General features: G+C 42.2%; 1 protein-coding gene across 3 annotated transcripts in view; it reads right to left on the bottom strand.

The window, feature by feature from the left end:
* The window catches only part of cux1b (cut-like homeobox 1b), a 73,914-nt gene that overhangs the window by 13,299 nt on the left and 39,219 nt on the right, over positions 1-21,396 (bottom strand). The window contains exons 8-22 of one of the 3 annotated variants that reach the window (XM_059330687.1): positions 21,295-21,361; positions 15,015-15,063; positions 10,095-10,196; positions 9,379-9,567; positions 9,079-9,137; positions 8,532-8,574; positions 8,337-8,433; positions 6,265-7,065; positions 5,437-5,520; positions 4,820-4,921; positions 4,151-4,698; positions 3,912-4,053; positions 2,983-3,270; positions 2,657-2,845; positions 554-818 (exon numbers count right to left, since the gene is read on the bottom strand). In XM_059330687.1, coding sequence (XP_059186670.1) covers positions 554-818; positions 2,657-2,845; positions 2,983-3,270; positions 3,912-4,053; positions 4,151-4,698; positions 4,820-4,921; positions 5,437-5,520; positions 6,265-7,065; positions 8,337-8,433; positions 8,532-8,574; positions 9,079-9,137; positions 9,379-9,567; positions 10,095-10,196; positions 15,015-15,063; positions 21,295-21,361 — 3,025 coding nt within the window. The remainder of the gene's footprint in view (positions 1-553; positions 819-2,656; positions 2,846-2,982; positions 3,271-3,911; positions 4,054-4,150; positions 4,699-4,819; positions 4,922-5,436; positions 5,521-6,264; positions 7,066-8,336; positions 8,434-8,531; positions 8,575-9,078; positions 9,138-9,378; positions 9,568-10,094; positions 10,197-15,014; positions 15,064-21,294; positions 21,362-21,396) is intronic. The other 2 variants (XM_059330688.1, XM_059330689.1) reach the window with 2 other exon arrangements.

The raw sequence follows: 21,396 nt of genomic DNA, 5'->3' as shown, positions 1-21,396 counted from the left end.
AAGCAATTCAAAATATTAATAAAACAGTATTTATCAAAATAAGAAAACATAGTATATTTATATGTATGTAGTATATTTCTATAGATATGATATGTGTTATTATAATGTATATGCTGTAGAACGAAGGTTTATATACAACATATGTATTATGTGTTGGTAGATTTTGTAATGATGTATACATATATGTAGAAATGTGTGTAATATGGATTAATATGTGAATCATTTTTGTTTTGTTTTATTTTTTATTTTTACTATGTTTTGTGTTTTTAACTGTATATTTGATACTGTTGGACCCCAGGAAGAATATAATAGCTAATGGGGATCTTAATAATAAACTAAACTAAACCACACGATCTGTTACACACAAACACAAAGTGAAATGCAAAACTCTCTATTTCTACACAGATAAGGTTATCAACTGCAACCCTATGCATAGTTTCACTATAACACACACAGCTCAAGTTGTGTTTTTATGTGGAATTGGAGAACAGCTTGTGATAAAACACGACACAGCAGTGGGTCCATATTAAAGTGGATCTCTCTCCAAACGTACCTGTAATTGTGGAACCAGTTGATGACAGTACTGGTCTTCAGGTTGAGCTGGGAGGCCAGCTCCTCAATGGTTTTGGGGGAGGGGTAGGGCTTCTGCTGGTAGGCCCTTTTCAGAGCCTCCTTCTCCTCGGGGCCCAGCACCACCCGGGGCTTCTTCAGGTGCTGCTGTCCTGGACTCTGGGAGCCCTGCATGTAGTCTGGACCCACTAAACCCACGTCCACAGTATGGCTATCACTCAACGAGCTCAGCCGCCTCTTCATGTACGCTGAACAGTGACACAAAAACAAAAAGGGGAAATCATTACCTCAGAAAATATATGCATGTGATAAATTAATATGGGGACATCAAAAACATCATCTGTAGCAGATTATATCTAGGCTAGAATCCCCAATTTTAGTAATTTCTTTAGATTCTGTGCTGTAGTTAACAGAGGCTGGAGCATGACATCTTCATGGATCAGCTGACTAAAGATTTGTGAATTAAGCAGTTTACTACTCGATTATTAATAAATATATATCAATCAGCACAATCCATGTGGGTGCAGTTTGCTGATTTCTGTCTTTTAGTGTGCTATGAACCTTTTTTGCATCCTTAATAAAGTCATTATTTATATTATTACTATAACGGATCACTTAATTTTCTATGCAACAATGGGACAAACTCACTTTTTCCAGCTTCTCAAACATTAATATTTGCTTGTTGTCTTTATGTTCTATGACACTAAATTGTATTTATTGACTGCTGGCCAGAAAAGACAACGTCACATTGAACTGATGGACTTTTTTTCACAATTTTTGATATCCAATAGACCAAAACAATCATGACTATAACCAGCTTAATCGACAGTAGAAATAATTATTAGTTGCACTTTTTTTTAGCTGTTCTATAATGTTTATGCTGCTTTAGAGTATTTTGCAATTGTACTGGCATTTTCCCACAGGAGTCAGTTTAAATCAGCATAAAACAGACTTTTGTTTCTTTTCTTTGTGTTACCTATTAATCATTCTCTTCAGCAGCCACTAGGTGGTGCAATTGTCTTTCTCAGGAGCTCTAACAATAAAAGCATCTCTTCCATTTTAAAGCAAACAAGCAGCACCATTCACTCGGGGCACCAGCAGCTGAAAATGAACAGCTCATGGCAGCTTTGCATGAGGTTGACATTTTCTCAACCCCAATACACGCTGCCAGATATATTAGTGTTGCAGGGAAAAACCCCTCAGAGCAAGGTTAGACCACTCTGAAAGTTGTGTGCTGCCTCGCAGGCTTGTACCGCAAGGGTGAGAGGTCAAATATGGTTACTCTAGACTAGGTCCATGTCTTTCCTCTGGGCTCTGCTGTTGGCCAGGACTATTCCCCGTTGCTATTTGGATGCATTACTTTGGGGTCAATAATCTGAAGCAAAGTTGAATGGAGAGTCACCCCACCCACCCAAACCCCAAACACACTGGTGTAAGGTCAGTTCTGTTTTTTGCCCTTGTGCGTAGTCTGTGATATCGGGAGGGTAAACTGATCCCGGATGCTTTTGCCTACTGGCAGGTTCAAATATGTGTATCCCATCACTACAGAGGGGCTTCAAGTGGGCAGTCAGGGGTCACTGAGAGGCAGCGAGGAGGGGGCTCCTCGTGGCTTTGCTGATTCTTCAACGCATCATGCAAACAGAAGGGACTAAAGAATGATGGAGTGATAGAGTGAGCTATGGGCTAACAAATGATAAAAATACGAGCTTATAGACACTGGTGATTATCGTGATGATGAGGATGATGAAGAGGAGTGCTGATGACTGTGAGTAAGCAGGCCCCCGGCAGTCCCCTAGCTGTCACATCTAATACAGTATGTGATGTCTGCAGTCCTGATTGGTACTGACATCACACCAAGATGACTGTGATCTGCACAACATGCTCTGCTGTCCTGCACAAAGGATATTGTGTGTGCAGATGTGCATGTGTAATTCAAAGGCTGCTCCTTGTGCTTTTTTGTGAATGTATTTATAAAATAAACGCATGCTTAAACAGGTAACATGAAGGTTATTTTCTGTCTTTTGTTCATTAGGAAAAAAAGACTCCCTCTGTATGGATTGTGCATTTTTTAGCCCTGACTACACACCTTTCTTCTCCAGGCGTTTCATGTCCATCAGTTTCTCCACACTGTGTGGGTCCTGGAGCCAGAGCTGCATGCGGACGAAGGGCTCTCTGCCCTTCAGGCTGAGCTTGTGCCAGGGTTTGGGCCTGGCCAGCAGGTCTGAGACAGAACCCTGAGTCAGACCCAGGATAGTCTCCCCAAACAGACGCTGGCCTGGTTAGACGAGAGAGAGGGGGAAATGAAATGGTCATTTCATAGACTGATTCAAAGGCTGAATAATTCATCGTTGGGGAGGGAAGGGGAAACTAAAGCAACTAAACCGCACAGGCAGCACCTCCTGTGTTTCTTACCAAGGTTATTATCCGTCAGCACCTCCTTAACCTTCTTGGTGATGGCGTAAGTATCAAGCTCAGGAGACATTGCGACCATTTCCTGGATGCTTAAACCCGAATGACCAGGAACAGGCAGCGGGGTTCCGGGCTGAGACTCCCCACCTGAGGGATCCTCAGACGCAGGTTTGAGACCGGAGGACTGAGAAGCGAGTGGATCTCCTCCGAGGCCGTTGACGGACTCCTCAGCTGAACTGAGGGGGGACTCTGGAGCGGGGCTGCAGCTTGCTGATGTCTTAGGAGTACCCTCTGCTTGAGCAGAACAGATATCACACAGGTTAGCAGACATGCTACCATGTAAGAAAACAGAGTTTCATCTCCTCTCCCTGCTGGGTTTGGGAGGGACTTCAGTCATACTACATCAACTAATTTAATTCCTGTTAAACAAACAGCAAAGGTGCTTAAGTTTTCAGTTTGAAGCTTTTTTGGCTTCCTCCTCCTATTCCTTCATCTCCCTGTCTGTGTCTGTGTAGTACTGCTGTGCAGCTCAGCAGGCTGGAAGAGAGCAGTCATGAGGAGCTGTCAGTGTACATTAGCTGCTGTTTACACCCCCAGAGAGAAAGAGAGACACGCACATGCGCGCGCACACACACACAGAGCTGCCATCTGGCGCTGCAACACTAACTTGTCTATGACATGACAAACCAGCAGCTTGCTGGCTGACACTGCCACAGCACTGAGGATGGGGGGATGGTGGGAGGAGGAGGGAGGGAGGGGGGACTGGGGGGAGGAGGGGGGATTGTGTGAGTGACAGACTGACAGTAACAACTAGCCACTAGCTCTAATCAGGCTTTCAGAGTAATGCTCTAGCCCAAAGAGCCTGGTTGTGTGAATCTATGTACTCTATCTGCTGCTGTGTGTGTGTGTGTGTGTGTGTGTGATTTGTTTACCTTGGTTCTGAGCTTGCTGGATTTGTGTGTTTTGCCCCTGGTCTCCATTGAGCCACGGCTGCATGCGGAGGTATGGCTCTCTGCTCCTCTGGTTCAACTTGTTCCACGGTTTGTGTCGAGACAGACTGTCACTCAATATTCCCTGAAACACACAGACGGAGAAGACTCAGACATGCAACCACTGCGGAGTAAAAGCAGAGCAATAAAAACAGAGTAGGGCAGAAAAAGCCTGGCCTCACCTCTTTGGAGTCCTCCTGGTGGTGGTTCTCCTCCCCTGTCTGGCTGGAGATGGCCCTGCGGGGGTCTGTGTGCATGTTGCTCCACCACTGCTCCCTCCAGTAACCTACTCCTCCAGAACTTCCTGATCGGACCGTCCCCTCGGAGCTCCGGCCCAGCTTGAGCACTCCGTCCATAGACATGTCAATCCCTGAAGACGCCCTCTCTCTCTTCACGCTGGAGCTGAAGTCCAGGATGGGAGACGGGGAGGAGGGGGAGGACAGGAGGGAGCTGGGAGGCTTCTTTAGGGAGAGGGCCAGGGGGTTGTACGGGGGAAGGGGAGCGGTGAGCGAGGAGCTCAGGAAGTCCCTCTGAGATAGTGACGCTGAGGAAGACGAAGATGAGGCTTTGAGGAGGGGCTCCAGTGCAGTCTGTTGGGCCTCCATCTCTCTGCGAGCTTGCTCTAGGATGGAGCGGATAGCCTCGTCTGATCCGCTGCCCCCTCCGCCTCCTATCCCGCCTCCGCCCCCTCCTTTCAGTCCTGCATATGAGGGTTGAGCATGGGACAAGTCTGTTGAGGGAGGAGAAACAAAAAGGGCCGTCATGAGACACACCGACAAACACTCACAGCCACAATGTATCATCATCAACGTTCCCAGTCCTCCGGAGACGAGAAGGAAACTACGACTCACCAGCTTTCTGCACCTGCAGCTCTTTTTTGGCCTGCTCCAGAATCGACTTGATAGCCTCATCTGAACCGGCCTCGGGGGTGCGGACGCGGGCGGTAATGTTACCTGGAAGGAGAGGAAGAGGGAACGGGAGGAGATGAACAATCTTGTCAGATTAAGAAGCAGAGATAAGCAACTAGAGAGCAGGTGAAGAGAGCAACAACAGAGTCTATGAGGACATCCAATAATTACACCAGAGCACAGCACAAAAAAACAACATTCCCACCACTGAGCTACTACACTGGAGGGATTGTCATAATTTCTCTGGTCCCTTTGGAGCTCACACATGCACACGTGCTACAGGGTTCATACAGTAAATGCTCCCCACAGAATAACAACTACCAATAAAATCCCTAAATACACATGCTGGCTCTCCTTTGACGCAAATCACTGGAACTGTGCGGTTACCTTCAAGGCACATGTATATCTGTATGCCTGCCCGCAAGTTAATAAACGCCAACTCACACACACACACGCGCACGCACACACACACACACACACACACCATAGATACACTTCACCCCAACACAAACATGCCACACAGACAGAACGTGCTAGAATCTGTGTGTGAAGGGACAGACCTGTGTGTGAAGCTGTATTGGAGAGGGCTCTCCGCTTCGGAACGTCCTGAAACATTCGGCTAAGCTGGGGCTGGCCTGAGCCCTCTGTTAAAAACAATATACCACACACTATGTTACAGCACTTGTGTGTTTTTTTGTTTTTTTTTTACAGCTAGACTATATGGTGCCCTATAATGCTGTGCAAATCTATGAAATGTGTGGATGCTTCCATCCAGTGCACATTATAGTACTATAAATGCATTGATCTTCACCATATGTGGCCCCAGTATGAATTAAACCTCTACCAGGAATTGAACTACTGCTAAGACAGAGTAGTGAGATATACATTATTTAATAGGAAGTATTAAAGATGGGCATACTAACTGCAGTCTTATTTTTAACACAGACTTTGTCTAGAGGACTAGAGGTTGTAATATTTTTGTGCACCGTTGAGACCACCTTCAATCAGAAATGTCTTGATGCGTTAACAAAAGCAGGCCCGGGCTAATCGAATCTACCCGTAGTTAACAGTACCCCTGCCTTCCTCCTAGTTCCCACAATCAATACTATTGATGTGTGAAAGGTTTCTGTATTGACCACGATAGCTAGGAGAGGCTCTTGGGATCAGTGCGTGACTAGGAACTCACTCAAAACACACAGGTGTGGCACAGGATGGGAGTTAGGAAAGAGAAAGAAAAAGAAAAAGCTAGTCCATATTGACAAGCTAATCAATGGTTCTGTGCAGGGCTGTACACATGCAAGACGCACACACACACACACACACACACACACACACACTCTCTCTCTCTCTCTCACGCATCCACAGACACATTAAAGATACAGCCTTACCTCTCTGCCGTCCCTGGATGCTGCGCAGTGCGAGGATGTTCTGCTCATCGGCGAGGAACTGCCTCATCTTGTGGAAGGGCTCCTTCCCTCGGATGGTTAGCTTGTTCCACGGCTTCGGTCTGGCCAGGATCTCGCTGACCGAGCCCTGGGACAGTCCCAGCACATAGTGGCCGAACACACGCTGGCCAATGTTGTGCTTTATCAGCTGCTCTTTCACCTGTCGCGCAATTTCTGCCGTGTCCATATCCTCCCCGTCCAAAATACTTCCCGTGGTGGCGTCAGAGTGGCTGGGTGACGGGGACGGGGCGCTGCCAGCGGTGCTGCTCCCGTTAACAGGAGCCATGTCTGGGCTGGCGGGAGGCGGCTGGGGGCTGCTGGCTGCCAGAGGGATGGCAGCTGACCCAGAGCCGGGGGTGGAGGTAGGGATGGAGCTGAGGGTTGGAGTGAAGGGGGTGAACAGCAGAGCCCCACTGGGGATTCCAGACGATTCCTGCAAGGCTTTGGAGTAGAAGGTCTGTAGCAGCTGCCGCTGGATCAGGGAGTTCAAAGCCATCTTACCACCCACCAGAGGAAACACGGGGGAGTAGAAGTCCTGTCCAATGCCCGTAGGACTGAAAGGGTGCGTTTCGCCGCTGCTGGTGGTGGTGGCAGTGTTGAGGGGGTCCGTATGAGTGCGAGACAGGGGAAGCTGGGAGGAGGAAGGAAGAGAGGGAGGGGGAGGAGGGGGCGAGGAAGAGGGGTCGCTGGGCATGGTCTCCTCCTTCGCTGTGGACTCTTCTGTCCCTTTTCGCCCGGCTGACCCTACAAGAAAGGTCAAACACACCATGCATTATGGGGGAGTCAACAAAAAAGGGGTTCCAAAAAGAGAGAGAAAAAAAAAATAACAAAAGTTATCTTAATCAAGTCTTTTCCAAATTAGTGAACTTTATTTTCCTTTTTTGCCAACCCCCCCAGACAAAGTGCCCATGCATTTGTGATTTCAACCTTTCTTGTAAGCCACAGCCTGGAAGAAAAAAAGGACAAACAAAACAATTGACACTGTGCCACTTAGGCAGATTAGCTTGGCCCAGGGCTCGTCTCCCCCCTGTCTCCCTCTCTCTCTCGCAGGCACAGTGGAAGTAACTGGACAGGGTAAAATGATCCTGAGATAGCCAATACACCTTGTGAGTCCTCTTCCATGCTGCTGCAGCGTGCTCCTAAACACTGGATTATTCCATTGTAGATACAGCATCATAGTCTTTAGTTCATAAAAAAAATACATCCAGGAAAAAAATGGAGCAATAAAACTGAATTGAAAAACAATTTTTATGGCTGAACAGAAAACAGATGCATGTCACCAGAAAACAGACTGTGCAGCTCTGCTTACTTTACTTCTTTCCCCAGTAGTTAGACTGATTACATTTATACATTCACCAAAACAAACATAGATAAAAACTATATTTCCTCAGTCGTGTAACTACTAGAATCCATCTTGATGGAAGCGCTGGAAGAAATATTATTCTAATGCATAACCATTGAGACTGTAACATGATTGAGTAAGACAGTAAGCTCCCCTTACTGTGAATGTTAATCAATTCAAAGCTATTCAACTATTCAAGCCTAAAGCCATGACATTTCAAACCCATAAACACTGTTGCAGGGAGCTTGATGTAGGGTTGAGAGTATGGTGTCCTCGTTTCTGTGTGCTGCAACTTTGTTACTGTTGGGCTCGACTTCCTGCTGTGGTATTCAGACACCAGGTATGCATGTTCTTCCTCTTTATGTGACTACAGAAACATTTCTGTACCATGATAAAGTTTTGCATTTCTTTTGCATACTGTGGACACCATGACTGCAATTCATTCCCAAAACAACAATAAATGGTTATAAAGTATTCTCAGAGAAAAATAACAGACATACATACAGTATGTATGCACCAACCTGATGCAGCTGAAACCTCATCTAAGCTCCAATGAATACTGGACTCCACTTCTGTCGACATTCTTACGTTTTTGCTGGTCTGAAGGACGGTTTTGCGTGGACAGCCTGGCCGCTGCAGCCCTTACCATAATCTTACATTAGTGCAGACTTACCGCTGAGCTCAGTGTTGGCGATGCGCAGAGCGGCGCTCTCAGACTGGAGACTACGGTTCCTCTCCAGCAGCAGCACCTCCAGAGGTTTAGAGGAGTCCTGATGGAGGGGACATGGAGAATGGAAATTAAAGTGAGGCTTTTCAAAATTAAAAAAAAAACAGAATGTGAAGATAAGATCATGTATGTAACTTTTACCTGCGCAGAATCAGATGTCCCAAACTCCATAGACTTGAGGATACTGTGAAGAGAGAACAAATTTGTCACAAAATTTGTTAAAATTTAAACCATTTTCCAATGGAAATATGTATCAAAGTCTTTCAGAAAAATCTTATTTAAAATAAGAAATCAGTTTTAGCAATATTACTTGGAGCAGGAGCTTTAAAACCAAAGACTCTCTTTAGAAATGAAGAAATCAATTATGCAGATTGCTTATGCATTTTGTTTTTAAACTGTAGAAAATGTAATTTAAATACGACCCACTCAAATTTACATTGTAGCATACTGGCTTTTCTATATTTGTCTCTTTAAGGACAAAAAAAGAAAGACAGAGAGAATATAAAGCTAGAGACATACAAGCTTCACCTTCGTAAGGGCACTCAATTGAGTTACACATCTTAAATGAAGACATGCATCTTGTTTAACATTGTTAACAACATCAAACGCATGCAATAAATAGGTCAGTGTTGGACACACACACACACACACACACACACACACAGACATGCGCGTGCACACTCCTCACCTCAGCTCCTTCTTCACCTCCTCATAGTCAGCTTGATTCTGCAGTTTCTCCTCCAGTTCCTGTAGATAAAAGGAGGAAATGACATGAAAATGAATTTAATAATAAAAGCAATCCTTTGATCTTTATGTGTCATGTGCTTATTTCAGAGACTTAACTCTAGATAACAGAGCAGAGAGTGTGAAAGTGTGAATATAGTTACAGGTGTGATGAGAATACACAACAAAGCAGGAAAAGGACAAGAATACAGAAATAGTCTTCTCAGAAAACGTAAAAATCTAATGAAAAGAAGAAAGTTGCTACCTTGAGAATGGCGGTCTTGCTGCTGAGCTGCTGCTCCAGCTGGGTGATCTGGGAGCTGGTGGTCTCTCGGAGTTTGGTCAGGCTGGCCTGCAGTCTCTGGACATCCTCCACCAGCTGGGCGGTCTCCCTTTCTTTGGCCCTGAGCTCCGCCTCCAGACCTGAGCTGGACGCCACCTCCGCCGGCTGATCCTAAAGGAGAAACAGGAGCCAAGTTTTAATCTAATGAGCAAAATCAAATCAATATCAGTATGGAAAGAACTGCCCATACAAAGAGCTGATTTTAGATACTTTCAATCAATCAATCAATCAATCAATACAACAATCAGTATTGTATGCTGGACAGAAGCTGATCAATGTATTGATCATCGTTTCAAAAGGCCTTCTCCTTTAGATCAATCAGCCAATCACAACCACCCATCTCTGAGGGATCAATGCAGCTGATACTTCACCTCTGCGGTCTGCCAAATGGGTTCAATAAATCACTAAATCAATACCCCAATCACATATGCAACCTTGGTAACCTTTCTTGGAAATCAATACATTAGTCAACAAATCAATGCATTGCTGCTGACTCCAATGCTTGACCTTTGGGACCGGTGATCCATACATCGAAGCTTTAATCAGCCGATCGCCTCTAGCGTTAAATCTGATCTTTAGCCTATCGATAGCTCTGTGTTCAGCGCTGCAGTGACTCAGCGAGCAGCGAGGCGTGTTACCGTGTCGGGGTCGGCCTTGGCCGGGCTGCCCTGCTGGGATTGGTTGCTCAAGGACAGCTGCTCTCGGAGCGCCTCCGTGTCTCTCTGAGCTGCTTCTGCTCGCTGCAAGGAAACGAGGAGAAGTTAAAGCACAGAAAGTTGAGATTCTAATATTGTCAAACATGATAAATCAACGGTCAGTTCAACGCTACTGTGCAAGGTATTTCTGGAGAACACACACGTTCCTTCATCTCGTCTCAATTTTCCGCTGAACAGCTGAAAACCTACTTAATACATGTAGATGGAGAGAGCAGACTGACAAGAGAACAGGAAGGAAACAAAGTTCTTCTTGTCAGATGTTTTGAAATGAGGTTGCATGAGTTCAATATCAAGCCAATATCAAATTATTATATTATTATTGTACTATAAAAGCTGACCCGCCGGTATTATACGGCGCATTTACTGCTAATACTAGATTTATTATTGTTATTTTATTTTTAAATGTATTAACCTGTTGAAAAAACTTGATTTTGATATTTAAATCAGAAGGAAGCAAATTGAAAAGAGGCATACGATTTTTATTTATTTTTTATTTAATAAATTAATGACATTGATGTGTTTTTTATTTGAAATTAGATTTTGCATGTCTGCACTATTTAGTTATATATTGTATGTTTATAAGCGTTGCTGGTTCCATATTTAATGTTAAAGCAAAACATGTTTGGTATATATTAAAAGGTTTATTTGTTCAATGTTGGCCCGCGATTTTATTCAAGTTTTAAATTTTGGCCCATTGTGTATTTGAGTTTGACACCCCTGCTGTAGAGGATTGTGATTGTTTAAAGAAATACAAACAACATGGAGCATTTTTGGCTATCAGAATGATAATGGGAGCAGCCAGCCCTTTCTCCAGCACTGACACAGCGCTGTGGAAGACTGTGTACAGTGGATGGCAGTGGGCACGTCGTCATGTTTGGAGGGTTTTAAAGGTTTAGTTCAGATTCACCAAACAAACTTAATTGATTGAGGCAGCAGTAGGCCAGCAACTCCCATGTTGTGTGAGGTAAAATGACAGATTATACCCATAGTTCCCAGTCAGAAAGGGCAATCTAACGTCAAGGTAAAGTATAAAAACAAAACAAAAAAAGTAAAAGGTAGCATACAGCTTGTTTTAGATGGGCATTTTTAGCTGGCTAGAATATGTTTTGCTGTTCAGTAATCTGAGCCTTCATGCTGGTACTCCTGCCTGCTTCTCCAAACTTGAAGCCAACCGCCATCTTCTTAAGATAATATAATAATATCTATAAGATAATATACCTACAATGGATAAGTACCTCATACAACCCCACTCAAAAAAATCCAAACCACCCTTTAACGGTCTCTGAAGGATGAGGATGTTGTTGGTGATTAAACCACCAATAATTATCTGAACATCTTCAGCTTGATATTTTTATGCACAGTGTACAGCTGAAGTTACTATACATTGCACAAGCATTAGGCATTCCAAAAAAGGCAGATTAAAATATTTTTTAAATACACCTTCTACATACATCTGTATGGACAGGAAGACCACGTCCACCCAACATAAACAAACAGAGACTACAGAGTGGAAGAGGCAGAGAGAAGGAGTGTGGGATGATGGCAGAGGGCAGATTTTTCCTTAATTGAAAATATTAAATTAGTCCTCAGAATTGAGATGATACCCGCCGCCTTGTATTTAGGGCCAAACTGCCATGCTCCAGTTGGGAATCATCTGCAGCACTGGCCAACTTGCCATCATTAGGAGTTACAGGGAGCCGATTCCACAGAGTTCCTAATTGCAACCATATTGAGGGCTGTTATTGACTGGCTGGGAGTTGGACTGCTAGTTGCAAGAGAAAAAAAAAATCCTGTTTTCCATTTTCTCCTTATAAAAGCGTATAAAAAGTCTGTGACTGAGCTGGAGGCCATGCTGTCATCCTCTGTAAACCTCAAATCAGAAGTGTGAATAGTGCGAGTGTGTGTGTGTGTGTGTGTGTGTGTGTGGCATTATAGTTGGAGCGCTAACCTTTAGGCTAATATTAACATTACATGCCTATGCTACCCCTTTAGCCACAAATCATACTCTTGGGCTAATAATGAAAGTTAACAACAATGACATTAACAGATACCACAGGAATATTTACAACACAAAGGCAGAGGGCGTGCCAGGGGGCTTATTTCAGCGGGACGGCTTTAGTAGGTGTGTAATAAACATGTTAAACAAACAGCAGCCCTCACAGTGAGAAGAAAGTCATTATTTGTTAATGTAAGCCACATTTCATGGACTCTGAAGGGATAGTAATATTTATATTTTAAAGGATAAGGTTGGTGATTGTTCCTTGTTTTTGGTTTGCTCAACAAATTAGATTGAGAATAAGACCAAAACCAACATTCCCGCCTCTCTCATTCACAAGCCTGATTGTTCATTAAGATGTGAAAAAGGTCAAGAATATGAAGCTTGATTTTTAGCAAAACGCTTTGGAATTTTCTAAAACGGCTGGACAATGTAGCTTTTACAAATGTTACTAAAAAAGGTTAAAATAGCGATTTCATTGGGGAATATTTTAAGCCATGAATTATTTCACATTTGGTGCTACAGTGTAGCGATTACCAACCAGTGTTTGTACTCTTGGGGCTACTTCTGCTCTTCTAGCAGTGACATGGAAATACTGCAGTGTAGCAATGTAAAATTAATAAAAAAATGTATAAGAAAATATAAATATATTTATAGTACTGTGCAAAAGTCTTAGACAGGTGTGAAAAAAGGCCTAGAAGAAAAACTGTTTGAAGGCAAAGGGTGGTGACACCAAATATTGATTTGATTTAGATATTTCTTCTGTTCACTCAAAAACAAACTATTAACTTTCTATTATTGGAAACATTTCAATTTCACAGCATTTTTTCACACCTGCCTAAAACTTCTGTACAGTGCTGTATATCCATCTATTGAGTCAGCTGTAGCTTCAAGTCAATGTGTAACATTTAAGAGTGTGTGAAAAGTAGAAGCAAGCAGAGAAGTCTAACAGGTTAGCTAAAAGTATTGTGTAAACGTCTATAAAGTAGCTAAAAATAATGAATATACACTTTAAATATTGAACTTAACAAAAGTAATGGATACATGGATGAAAAGGGCAAGGTTATTATAGTTAACGAAAACTAACGAAATAACGAAAACTAGAATTGAAAAAACATTTTTGTTAACTGAAATAAAAATAAAAATGAGTTTTTTAAAAAACGATAACTAACTGAAACTGTATTGTGTGGTTACAAAACTAACTAAAACTAACTAAAATTACAGTGAAAATGTCCTTAGTTTTCGTCTTTGTCAATTTTTTTCAACACAAAAACTAAACTAAAACTAAGCATTTTCCAAAAAATAAAAACAAATTAAAACTAGCAAAATCACTCTGAAAACTAATTAAAACTAACTGAATTTAAAAACAAAAAATGACAACGAAATTAAAACTAAAATTAATGAAAAATCCAAAACTATTATAACCTTGGAAAAGGGTAAACTAAGTACAAATGCACACTAGCATTGAGAGTTTGATTATAAGAAAAAAATACTGTAGCAATATTGTAAAAGTTGGATGAAAAAACTATTGTTAAATGATTCAGATGAATCCAGTTAATGGTGAATTCAGCAGACTTGGAACCTGGTGGGTGGTGTTGATTATAGGGCTGTGCGGTACGTCTTAAAGAAAAGGAGGCAGCCGCTCTAGTGAACATTTACGACAGCAGGATGGTGAATGTGGGATCGACTCAAAGTAAACTACAGTGCTCATGTTCAACATAATGAAAGAACATGCCATCCAGTGCAGCTCATGTGTTTTTAACAGTTTTTGGGGCAAAAATAAAGCTCCATGACACAGAGCAATAGCAGATAGCAGACTCTGTAAACACACACACAAACACTTCTTTGTAGAATAAATTAATTGTTGGTTTCAGTCTTTTCATGACATTTGGTGACGGGAAGAAAAACATAGAATGGCACAAGACTAAATCCTTTGAATTAAATCTACTGGCTTCAGGATGCATTTATTTTTCAACATTTTCATTTCAGCTGTGTCAGTCAAATAACTGAGTTGCAGTTACTATAGTCTAGACGGAATTGTCCAAAATGGGAAAGTGAGGAGCATTTATGGGTACAAGTCAGGAACCGGCCTACTTTACTTATTTCAAGGGTGCTGAATCCAAAAAAATGGTTCCCAAGCGAAATTTTGAGTTTTTGACCTTCTCATTTGCATATCAATATGGCGGCCAAATTGCCCATCTTGCTCAGTTGTTGGACCATTTTCCCCAAGTTTTTTTGTAAGTAGGCAATCAAAGATGAGGAAATTAAGTTTTCTAGATCTATAGTCTAGAGTCAGAGCAAGGATATAGTGGAGGCTCAGTGTATATATGCAAAATACCAAGTTTTAAGGTGAAATTAAGCATTATTTGTGTGGTTTTTTTAAGGCCGGCATAAATATTCAATCAATATCACTTTTAAATGTTCCAGCTGGTATTTTGCATACATATATATACATAAAAAAGACACTGAGCCTCCACTATATCCTTGCTCTGACCCTAGACTATAGATCCAGAAACTTAATTTCCTCATCTTTGATTGCCTACTTACAAAAAAACTAAGGGGAAATGGTCCAATGACTGAGCAAGATGGGCAATTTGGTGGCCATTTGATATACAAATTAGAAGGTCAAAAACTCAAAATTTAGCTTGGGAACCATTTTTTTTGGACTCAGCACCCTTGAAATATGTAAGGTAGGCCGGTTCCTGACTTGTACCCATAAATGCTCCTCACTTCTTATAGGAGGCTTTTATTCTGAAATCCGTCTAGACTACTAGTGGAGTCTGGTGTGACTGATGGTTTGGACAATGCTGTGCAAAAATGTTCAGTTATGAAGTTGAGCGTGTTACCTGATTGGCTCTTTCCAGGTCTGTCATCACCATTTCAATCTCATCGGCCCTGAAAGAGACATTTATTGTCACTACAGAAGATGAGACATCGCTTACAGGAGACTCACAGAAACAAACAGACAAATAAAAACAAAGAAATGGATACATGGATAAATGAATCCCAGGAAGCAGAGTACACTGTGCACACATCTCGTGTGTGTGTGATTGTTCAGATGGAACACATTTAGAGGATGCCGGTGCCGTGTCCATTAAGCTACTGTCTAAATTTCACCTTAATCCATTGATTGTGAACTCCATAACCCAAACAGCTTGTATGTGTGCATGCATACATGTATTTAAGTGTGTGTTTATGTGTGTGTGTCTGTGTGTGGGTGTGCACATGTAAGCCCCTAAACCCGGGCCACACTAAAACAGAGGGATTACATTAATAGAGCTCTAAGTCCTAATACAGCAGACTAATCTGCTATGAAGCTGTGTGATTGTGTCTGACTAATGGTCTGGATAGAGGCCATGGTTCACCTCTCACTTGCTAGAGGTCAGACGGCAGGAATACATCCCCATAATACCACATCTTTTTAGGGTTTGGAAAAATAGTTTTAGAGCCTTTTAATCAGGAGTGACGTGAATACCTGTCACTTCCCTGCAAACAATGACAGATATGGAGAAAACTTTGAGAACTAAACAATTCTGAACACAATGTGTGTACATTTTAATGTAAGACTTGCAAAAATTGTAGGCAATACATAGGGCTGGGCGATATGGCCCTAAAAGAATATCACGATATTTCAGGCTATTTTTGCGATGACGATATTCTTGACGATATTAGGAAATACTTAAAAAGATATAGAAAATATGATTTTTTTTTTTTGTCTGTATAAATAATTAAAAATCTAACATGTAGTGTGAAGTATAAATCTCAACAGTTGCCAAATAAAAAAGAATTACTCTTGACTCTTGAGTATGAGCAAATAATAAAAATAACCATTTAGGGGTTCCGGGGGCAAATTTTAATGAATTTTGTAAAGGAGAATAAAGGTTCTTGTATGTTTTATTTAAGGCATTTTATTTTGACAGTCTTCTTGTGAGTTCTGTGGTGGATTCTGACAACACGCCATGCTCTTATTTTGAAAGCTGCATGTGTTTAGCGACAGGGAGTAAGTAGCTTTTTGTGATTAAAACAACTTTAATTGTTAGCCTAACGCCACGACATCAAGAAGTAGGAACGTTGCCAATATCATGATATGCATTTTTTTTAATCGTAAAAAAAAATACCGATATTATCATGAACGATACGATATGGCACACCCCTAGCTATACACCATGCATAACTGAATAATTACCTAAATATGATTTCCCTCTCTGTTAATACAACGTGTGCACCCCAAGATACACTTCAGGAAGATGCAATAAATAAATAAATGCATGAAAATCTTCACAAAACTCCTTTGTTGGTATTAATTGCTGTGCGAAGACACTGCATGCACGCATGTATGTTTATTTAAGACATTACGTGCCGGTAATAGTACATTGAGTGCAAAGATGTGCACTGCTGCGTCCATTAAGACCTTTTGATTTCACCGCTATCTTTTGATAGTGAACCCAATAACCCAAGCAGCTTTTGTATTTGTGTGTCACAGTATGAGAAACAGTGTTATGTCCCATAGGCTTGAGTACTACTGATTTGAATGTGTTTAACAAAACAGACACAGTTGATATTAGGTCAACATTGTGCCACAGGCAATGCAGCAAAAAGAATCAGATGTGGGTGGGAGAGCTTTTCACTCTCCGCTTTTATTCTTTTCCCTAACAGTTAAAAGGATCTAGTATGCATTTAAGCAACATAATAGTACACTACCTCACCAGCTTTTATCCTGTCTTAAGCTATAGTGTGTGGGACCCACATGCGCACTCACTCACTCACGCGCACACACACACACACACACACACACACACACACACACACACACAACTGTTCAGGTCAGAGAGCCAACAAGCCAGAAAAGCTTGTAATGGAGAGCGTTTATGGGTAGTAATGCAACCCAAATACACCACCGCTCCTGCTCCAAATGTGATCATTTAATCAAAGTACAGATGCACAAAGTCTTCTTAAATAACCTTTGGATTTGGCTGTATTTGGGAATTATAAAAGGCAAAGCTAGAGGCTGAGGGCCAAAGCAGATCACAGGGAAGGGATTTTCTGCATATCCTGATACAGTCATTCAGTCAGTCAGTCAGCCAGTCAGTCGCTGGGCAGGGCAGGAACTGTCCGCGGCCAGCCAATGCACCCGCTGGAATTAATTCATCAAACACTGAACAGTGAAGGGAGGGTCCTGATTTTAAGGTCCACCAAAAATGTACCTAAAAAGCTCCATATAGCAGCCACAGGGAGGAGCTATAGAGTAGATGCATAGCTGCACACACACAAACAACACACACTCTTTTGTGCCATGAAAGCCAATGGGTGCACAAGTGACATCAGTGAGTACTGTAGGACTTGTGAAACCGGCCCAGAGCCTCTGAGCCCCTACTGTACTTCCTCCATCTCAGACAGGCCTTTTCATCTCTTATCATCTTCTCTCTCTTGCTCCTCACTCAACCGCTCCTTTTCTTTTTCCACCCTCTGCCTGCTTCTATCCTTTTCCCCTCAACCCGTTCCCTTCCCATTGCCCTCCACTTTTTTCTCCTTTCATCTTCCTCCCCCCCCTCCTCTTCCACCTCCCCTCTCTCATCTTTCGCCCTCTCTTCTTCGGCCTCTGTCCTCGGTGCCAGCAGGATATTCCCCTGATTTAGATTTTCATTTCCCTCCTCTATCACACTCTTATCCCCTCTTCCTCGCTGTAGCCTGCAGCCCCTGACTCGCTTTTTGCCCTCTAGCTTTCATCACTCCATTCCTTTTCTTTCCTTGGCTTTCTCCACATTGCGTTTTCACAGCGTGTTACCTTGGGGATTTCAAGGAGGCTTAAAAAGAAGCTAGCTGTGAGAGTGTGTCCGTGTGTGTGTGTGTGTATGTTGTGCGCCATTTTGTATGTGTGTGTGTGTGCTTTAGATGGACACAGGCAACAGTCGATAGGCTTTTCTTTCCTAATTATCAGCAATTAAATGGTTTTCCCGAAATGGTATCAAGTCTTTATACGCAGATAAAGCACACACACACACACACACACACATATATACACACCACACACACACAGCATCTGTGGGGCAGGGGATCAATATATCATTAATCTTTAACAGGGACTAAACGGGTAAAACGCGGCCAGCCAGACCCTCACAGCGCCAACACAGACGGGGGGCTACGCTACATCTGCAGGCCCGCCTCCCGCTGAAGCTCACACACTCCGGGCACTGCAACATCGACCAAATTCTCAGCGAGTGTGTGTACGTCTGTGTGTGTTAGTGTGTATTTTAAAAGGCAGATTACCCGAATGCTGCAAGAGGATGGGGGATTTGTCACGCAATGTCCTCCTTAGTGGAAAGTTTAGAGCAAGTGTGTGTGTGTGTGTGCGCCTTATGTGTGTCTGTGTGGAAAGAGTGCATGATATGTATGGCGTTTGTGTTTTGCAGGGCCAAAATATATGCAGTCAAAGGGTTAAAAGTTGTGTTCAGCCAAACACTGGCGATTTGCTCAGCCAAGCAGTAAACGGGGGAAGGACTCCAAGGACTGGGAGGGTGCAGGGTTAGAGAGGGTTTGTGTGTGCTTTAAAGCGTTGCATTAAAATTTCAGATCACAGCACGCCACATAGTCAAGGACCCTGACTGCCTCAGGCTCACGAGTGAGTGAGTGAGTGAGTGAGTGTGTGTGTGTTGTGTGTGTGTGTGTGTGTGTGTGGGTATGGGCCGGCATGTGTTTATTAGCTTCTGTAAGCAAATGGGGCCTACGATATGTGTCTTTTCAAAATGTGTTTTCTTCTGACATAAAAGGAAAAGACAAGGACAGAAAAAGGAAGAAGGAAGTGTAAAGAAATGAGGGGAAGAAAGAAGAGGAGCGCTTCAATATAGTCATGGAGAAAGAAAATAAAGAGGGGGAGGGGGCTCTGATAGAGTATGAAACCTATTGATTAGTGCCATTACACTGCATGCAACATCTTCCTGTCGCTTTTCCTCTTACACTCACTCACACACACAATGCATAAGATAGAAGACAAAGTGTGGGAGGTAGAAAAGGGGGGAAAAAGTATTGTGAGGAAGAGAGAAGAGGGATCGATCTGTTTTTAACAGCCAATCAATTTAACAACTCTGTTAATGGAGAGACACAGAGAGTTTGGGGCATGGTAAATGTGGTGGGGGAGAACCTTAAAAGCCGAGTTGATGCGCTGCCGTACTTTGTGTGCAAGGCGCACACAGGGATGTCCTTGACCATTTTATAAACTGTCTGAGATTTAAAGAAAGAGTTAATGTTTCAAGGAAAGTGCGATCTAGCTTTTGCAGTTTACCAATTACCAATAAAACACCATGAAAAGCTTAGTTTTTCTTCACAGAATTTTAACTCCTTAACGATCTAACGTTGGAACTATTTATTTTCAGAGGCGATAGTGTTCAAATGTGTTTTTGTGGCTCATTGTATTGTAATATTTCTGCATACTAAACATTCTTGAAATTACATAAACTGGATAACACTGGAAAACTGAGACTCTTGTGGATTCCATGAGCTCATTTTTATTAATGCATGTGTGATGTTACTTCTCATACTAGCAATTCATTGTAGTGACTTTTTTTAACTTGGCCTTGCTGTATAAAATGACCTGCTGTGACCTCTGGGTTAATCTCACCCTGATAAAACTTCACAGCCACAAACTGCAGACCCAGAGCCTTCAGCAGATATGTGGCTTTACTAGGTTTAATGACAACAAGGTGGTTTCTCAGCAGAACAGAAGTAATCTTCTATGAAAATATGAAATCATGTTAAGTTGAACTCAAGTATGTTAATACATCTGCACTAACATCATGGTAAAATGAATGCTTACCTCGTTTACTCTTCTATAATCATGCAACTCTTTTTATAATCATGCCTTGTACTACTTAATATATATTATAATCATGTTAATATACATTATAATCATGTTAGGATGAATGACTTCATGTTATTATCTGTATAAATGCTGTAATGATGTAATTGTGTAATAATTGTTTGATTTAATGTGGACCCCAGGAAGAATAGTCTTCATCTCTATGAAGACTAATGGGGATCCAAAGGATACAATAAACAATAAACAATTGCCATCCAATCACCAGAACATGTATTTTTTGTAGAAATCGTGAATTTTACAAATGGCATCAACCTAAAAATTGGTGCAACTTATGGGACATAAGTGAATATAGGGATGACCTTCATTTACTTTCATCATAGTAAAAGTAAAAAAGTAGTAAGAAACCCTTATACACAATTTATTTTAAGTAATTAAATATTGTTGTTATAGACTCATGACAAGAATAACTACAACAGTGCTGGACCACTCAAATTATTCCTCAGGTTCCCATCTTTCAGATAATATACACAACTTTAATGTGGAGTCTACTGTTGACCTGCTATCTCCCCCTAAATATCACATTCCCCACCTATACACCTCCTAAAAAAGGGTGTTGGATTGTTAAAGGGCAAAAGAAAGAGTTAATGTTTCAAGGAGAGTGCTTTTTTTCCCATCAATTACCAATAAAGCACCATGTAGAGCTTTGTTTTTCTTCTCAGATTTTAAAACTTTCTGAATGCTTGTTTGGGTTCTCGAGTGGTTCTGGTTCCCGCTACTAACCACCAGGGAACAAAGAGTGTGAATGTCATGAAGTGCCACTTCACAGTGAGGAGTGCTGACATGGAAAAGCTTCTGTTCTCATCTTCGCCACTACTATAAGATCGATAATGATAGATGCCCACAGCTCCAGTAATTGAAGCCACCTTATCTTACAGGTCCTGTTAGAAGCCTGTGTGGCTTTTAGTCAGAGATCTCAAAGTGACCCTCGTCAGCCTTTCCTCTCCGCCGTGACCCCGATGAATCACAGAGCGCTTTAGCCTGTGCCACACACACAAAAATCTCTATTTTGGTGTTAGCTGCTGTTGCTGCAGAATGCATTACAATCCCTGTCAGTATTTACAGTGCGTGGGTAATGCTGGGATTTGGAGGCTGCTGAGCGTTGTGGGAGACAATCCAGCTGTTTGGGAGAGAAGGGGGGAGTTTCCAGGCAAGGAGATTCACTAAACAGGATGATTATGTCAGGAACAGACTCTGGAGGAGCCAGAGGGGAGAAGTCACCCGCAAACACACACATAGATCACCAAGACACGTACTTTGCTGTGGATTCCTCGTCATACTTGGTCTTCAAATCAAAGAGCTCGGCCTGAGTTGTTTCAAGTGCTGTGAAAGACGGGAAAAGAGTCGCTTGTGAATTT

This window comes from Centropristis striata, chromosome 4, assembly GCF_030273125.1.
Source record: "Centropristis striata isolate RG_2023a ecotype Rhode Island chromosome 4, C.striata_1.0, whole genome shotgun sequence".
Lineage (NCBI taxonomy): Eukaryota > Metazoa > Chordata > Actinopteri > Perciformes > Serranidae > Centropristis > Centropristis striata.
This window is presented reverse-complemented; position numbering and strand designations above follow the sequence as displayed.